Source organism: Musca vetustissima, unplaced genomic scaffold (assembly GCF_032173495.1).
Source record: "Musca vetustissima isolate MV318-11 ecotype Yass unplaced genomic scaffold, APGP_CSIRO_Mvet_v1 utg95153, whole genome shotgun sequence".
NCBI classification, from domain to species: Eukaryota; Metazoa; Arthropoda; class Insecta; order Diptera; family Muscidae; genus Musca; species Musca vetustissima.
The window spans coordinates 2056-8234 of record NW_026885100.1 but is presented as its reverse complement, the minus strand read 5'-3'; the positions used below and the strand labels follow the sequence as shown (position 1 = coordinate 8234).

The window sequence follows — 6179 nt, the reverse complement described above, 5'->3', positions numbered from 1 at the left end:
ACGCGTAACGCTGTCATTCTGCTTAGACCTAAAAAGTCCCAAATACAATTCGATAAGTCGATTAATCGAAATATATTAGCTAGTTTACTTGTTCTTTTTGTCACACTCATTCGTAAACATGATAAGTGCCATTTTGTTTCGATATGCTTTTTATCAGCTATTCTCTGCTGTCTCCAACTATTCGCAGCGTTCGGAACGTTTTTAAATTAGATTGCTTCATTAGATTTGGCCACAATTGTGCCGCACATACTTTCGTGCTGGATTTGCATTACTGCCATTCTTGTGGGCAGTAAATTTCTTTTGGTTCTTCAAGGAGGCATTCGGTAGAAACTCATATCCGGAACAAAAGCAAATCAAACAGTACGTCATATATTCAGGAATTGGAACATTCGTTTGGACGGTGGCATTAACAGTATGGATCATAATATTTCAAACACAGAGAGCACAATGGGGTGCTACGGCAGATTACATGAGTTTTATTATTCCATTGGGAAAGCCTTAAATTAGTTTTAATTTTTTCTCATTATTAATATCATGACGTATTAAGTTTGTAAATTGTAATTTAAATAAAATGTAAGTATTAAGAAATGACTAATAAAACATATGTATACACTGATTTTACTACTTGCACAGCATTTCTTTTGATCGTCATCAACAGAGCGACGTTTTTCCTCTTCTCGCTTTCTACTGCATCAATGTAATTGCCGTACAAAACTGGGCTATGTGTACGAAATCATCTGTAAATACGCTCAAATTTCATATAATACTGAATAATAACCCCGCAAATTGTAAAATTTGTATATGTACTTTGTGTTATTTATTGCATATTGACCATGATTTAACATTTAACTTTGAAGGTGGGTGTAAATTTTACCTTTTCGCTCATTTCACAAAGGTTGTGCATAATGTTCCAAATTGTTTATATGTATTAGGTTTAGGAAAAAGAAATACATTATGATGAAATCGGAGATATGATCGAAGTTGACCGGCATGTTAGCAATCGTAACATCGCATTGAAGCTAAAAATCGACCATAAAACTATTTTAAACCATTTACACAAAGCTGGATTCAAACAGAAGCTCGATGTATGGGTGGATGGATCGTAGAATGGATCGAATTTCCATCAGCGAAGCCTTGGCCAAAGGGAATGAAATCGACTGAAGATGAGAAATAGATCGCATACGAAAACCCTGTGCGAAATTGATCGTGGTCAAAGAGCGGTGAAGCACCTCGAACAGTGACCAAGGCAGGACAAACGGTCAGGAAGGTTCTGGTATGCATTTAGTGGGACTGGAGGGGTATTATATGGCCATACTCTAAATTCTGATCTCTACTGTGAAGAAAAAAACTACAAATATAACCTCAACTTCATTATCACAAAAATTTAGATCAGAAATGTTCATTTTAGACCCCATGTTTCTTTCGACGAAATACTTTTTAAATAATTTGGAGCCGACTTACAAATGTGTGTATTATAATATCATGCGAACTAACAATCCGATTTGAAGCAAACCTATTATCTTTAGCACTAGAAAGACTGGAATTTTGTATATACATATATTGCCTAAAATCGGTCAAAACTACCTCATTCTGAAAGAATTGTTATTGTGTAAAGAAATTTGTTTAAACTTATTTTGTAATATTTTTACATTATTTAAGCAGTTACTATGATTAATAAACGTAGTTCTATGTGGTCCAAAAAGTCACCAAATTTTAAAAAGCTGTGTCATAATATACACAATTGCTTTTGTGCTTAAAATGGAAAAACGGTCAAAATGACCGTCTTCGACAATCTAGTGTTAATTGCCCTAGATCTAGTGTGAAGATGGGCCCATTGGATCACTATCCACAAACATTTTCAATATTTATAGATCTAATATTAGGCGAATTAACACTCAGTCTTGTAATGAATTTCTTTTATGTCATGCGAACAGAGCATACAATTTAAACCAAACTTTGCACTATCTAATACATTAACAAAAACATATATACTGTTTAATGATGGGGCTTATCAGCCCACTCCTTTAGTAACTCTCCCACAAAGGGTCAAAATTTAAAAATTTGTAAATCTTATATGATTTGAACGGAATATAAAAAGATAATCCAAACTTTTCCCTCCGTAAAATCTTTACTTTATTTAGATCAAGTACGAAGATGGAAACCGTCTGTCAACTCCTTGTAATACCTCTCCACAAAGTGTACAATTTTAAAAATTGATGGTGATGGGGTCTTTATGACAGATGGTCAACTATTTGATACCTTTATAAATCGATGAATTTCCGTAGACCTCCACAAGCCATAGGCTGAGGGTAAATGTCTGTCGGCAACAACGACTGAAATTAATCAGCTTTGAGCACGAGACTACTTTGTATTATTATGGCGTACAGTGGTGGCCACGTTATTAGCACACACCTTAAGGGAAAATATTTTAAAATAGTTTTTTTTATTATTCAAGGAAACCGTCTCCCCTCTCATTCACGATTTTAAATTATCAAGCCCCAGATGGGCTGGTAAATCAATACTAAAGCTTGTTAAGGTTTGTAACTTTTTTGTTATTGTTTTTTGGGATTAAAAGGAAAGTCCTTTTTGATGGCGGGCATGATAACTCCTCACTGGAACATCGGAATCGGTGTTCTACCTATTCATTGTGCCATGGGTAGTCCATTTAGCGCAGCTGATGTCTCGATTAACTGTCAAAGTTGGTCATTTCTACTTGAATTCGATGTGCAATGTTGCCAACCATGTGAAATATTATAAGGAAAGATTGGACAGAAGATCGAGACAAAAACAACGGTTCTTGTTTTGATACATCACCTTATATTATTGCATGGGCAGTAAATTTCTTTTGGTTCTTCAAGGAGGCATTCGGTAGAAACTCATATCCGGAACAAAAGCAAATCAAACAGTACGTCATATATTCAGGAATTGGAACATTCGTTTGGACGGTGGCATTAACAGTATGGATCATAATATTTCAAACACAGAGAGCACAATGGGGTGCTACGGCAGATTACATGAGTTTTATTATTCCATTGGGAAAGCCTTAAATTAGTTTTAATTTTTTCTCATTATTAATATCATGACGTATTAAGTTTGTAAATTGTAATTTAAATAAAATGTAAGTATTAAGAAATGACTAATAAAACATATGTATACACTGATTTTACTACTTGCACAGCATTTCTTTTGATCGTCATCAACAGAGCGACGTTTTTCCTCTTCTCGCTTTCTACTGCATCAATGTAATTGCCGTACAAAACTGGGCTATGTGTACGAAATCATCTGTAAATACGCTCAAATTTCATATAATACTGAATAATAACCCCGCAAATTGTAAAATTTGTATATGTACTTTGTGTTATTTATTGCATATTGACCATGATTTAACATTTAACTTTGAAGGTGGGTGTAAATTTTACCTTTTCGCTCATTTCACAAGTTTTATTATGTGAAATATTATAAGGAAAGATTGGACAGAAGATCGAGACAAAAACAACGGTTCTTGTTTTGATACATCACCTTATTATTGCATCATGGTTGAGACAAAAACAGGGGTTTTTGTTATTGCATCATGGTTTTGATTATTCCATAGATGCTGGTTGAAGCCGTTTGTAAGTTTATTCTAGTACTTTACCCACAGCATGTTAAAGGTTCTAGTTGGTAACATAATTGCCAACCAATATGATGATGGTTGGCCAATCGGATAATAATAGCCAAGCCAATGAAGAGGTGTTTGTCTCCTATAATGTGGCAACCAAACGCCTCGAACAAGCCCTTTCTACGTTTACTCTAGTACTTTACCCATGCCAAAGGTTGTAGTTGGGAACATAGTTGTCAACAATATGATGATGGTTGGCGAATCGGATAACGATATCCAAGCAAATGCAGAGGAGTCTGTCTCCTACAAGGTGGCAACCAAACGCCTAAAACAAGCTCTGAATTTGACAATAGTTGTGTCTGTTTACTTTCCAGTAACATTTACTTTGTGAGTTCTATTTCTTTTGCAACAATATTGAGAAAAGTAAACATACAACATCCAGTAAGATTTTGCAAAATATCACTCAATTTCACTTAAAATGCTTGAAATTTATTTTTTTTTTTTAATTATTAAAGAATAAAATTCAGAAAATAAAAAAAATATTGACCGTCGAACTGTGCGGGATAAATCTTACTAGAAGAATTTTACCCAGTAACATTCAGTAAGTTTTCAGAGTAGCTTGCACCTGCTTAAGTTGAATCTCTTTTAAGGGAATCTCCCCATTCTCGATTTTAAATTTTCAATGAGCCGGTAAATAAAATACCAAAGCTTGTTAAGGTTTGTAACTTGGCACATATATATTTGAAGATTTAAAGGAAAAGAAAAATAATTTACAAAATTTTTTTGTTACACATGTCGGCTCTCGTATGTACTTGGATTATTGACTTCGTTAAAAAATCAACAAAATGGCGGACCTTTGAAAAATATTTTCGGAAAATCGGAAAATTCGAACAACAAACCAAGTTAAAAAAATAAGGAAGATTGTGACTGATTGTATTTATCCTAGTGCATGCGATAGCTATACAGTCAGAGAGAAACGTCCCAAAATTTGGAATCGATTTTTTGAAACCCCCTAATTAAAATTCGCACCTTGTTACTTTTCCATGTTTTTTATTGTCGTATCTGTTTTATTGATATCCCTTGTCTTGTTTTCTCTCTCACAACTGCTTGTCATACCCTCTAATTTCTAGGCGCGGTTTGCAGTAAAAAGACTCATTGCCTTTTCTGGGTATTTCTTGTATGGTATATCTAAATAAGGTGACCCTACGTCTTCTTTTTAAGAGAATAATCATATATTTTAACTCGCTGCCATCTATATAATGTATGTCCCCTATCTGTCATATATTTTTATAAACTGTTATCTTTAGTCATCTATATTTTTAAAAAATTAGTCAATACTTATTTTAATGAAGTCTTATACAACAGGTCTTGCAGTGCTTGTACTATTCAAACTTTTACTGAACTCCAAAAAAGTTTACATATTTTCTTACAGTCAACATAATGACGACGTGGTTGATAAATGAAAACATTTAAATTTTGAGTTTCGTGAGACTATTGGTCGGATAATCAACAATAATAATAATCAACTAAAATACAATTTTTTAACTAAACATGAAAATTTTTAGTATGAAAGTATTCCTTTTCTTTCTATGTATTTTGAATATTAAATAATATCAAAATAATGCAATTTCATATGTGAATATTTTTTGTTTGGTTATAGAAATATATTTTTAGACTTGGTAATGATAAAGAAAACAAGTTAAAACTATGAGGAATTCAACATTTCAAAGCTCCATCTTATATCTAATGTGATTTCAACCGATTTTTTTGATTTTTCTCATTTTTGAAAGCTTATTTAATTTTCTTTCCCGTAATGTAATAAAACTTATACGGCTTGATATCATAATTTCATCGTACAGTCCGAAGAAAAACAAATTTTGTCTTTTTATAAAAATTTGTCTTTTATATCTTGTTCAAAAGAAAAAAGAATAATACAAATCCGTTAGAAAGTAACGAAGTTATTCGCGTTTCAAATTAAAAATCTACCACGTTTTTCTCTACATTTACCGCTATAAAATTCATTTTCGAAGTGACACAGAAAATCCAAAGGTATTTTCGTGTTCCAGGGACTCCAACTAAACAGAATTGGTACATTAGAACACCTGTATAATTTTTGTTGTTGTTTTGTAGCACAGGGTAATTAATTAAAATCTTTGAAAATATTTGTTTTTTAACAGCACTGCCATATGTTTTGATATAAATTTCCATTGAAATGTTGGTACCTGATTTTTATCTAAAATATGGCAACTCAATTGAGAGCAAGAGAGAAAATTTGAGGTTGCCGCTGAGCAAAATTGAATAAAATCTATTCTAGCCGCTTGACGCGAACGTCAGCCGTCGGGATTTCCCGTTGCCAATAAGAAACACACGGTAAACGACCGTCCCTGACTCTAGACTCTCTGGTTGTGTTTAGACTCTAAGAGTCACATTTCAATGGAAATTTATATCAAAACATATGGCAGTGCTGTTAAAAAACAAATATTTTCAAAGATTTTAATTAATAACCCTGTGCTACAAAACAACAACGAAAATTATACAGGTGTTCTAATGTACCAATTCTGTTTAGTTGGAGTCCCTGGAA

The 6179-nt window shown here is 33.1% G+C and overlaps 1 protein-coding gene across 1 annotated transcript; it reads left to right on the top strand.

Annotated features, from left to right (window-relative positions):
- Positions 1–223: 223 nt before the first annotated feature.
- LOC133332211 (gamma-secretase subunit pen-2-like) lies at positions 224–504 on the top strand (the record flags this gene model as incomplete). Its single annotated transcript, XM_061540593.1, has 1 exon — positions 224–504. A coding segment is annotated over one exon (279 nt), but the record flags the coding sequence as incomplete, so codon positions are not given.
- Positions 505–6179: the final 5675 nt, after the last annotated feature.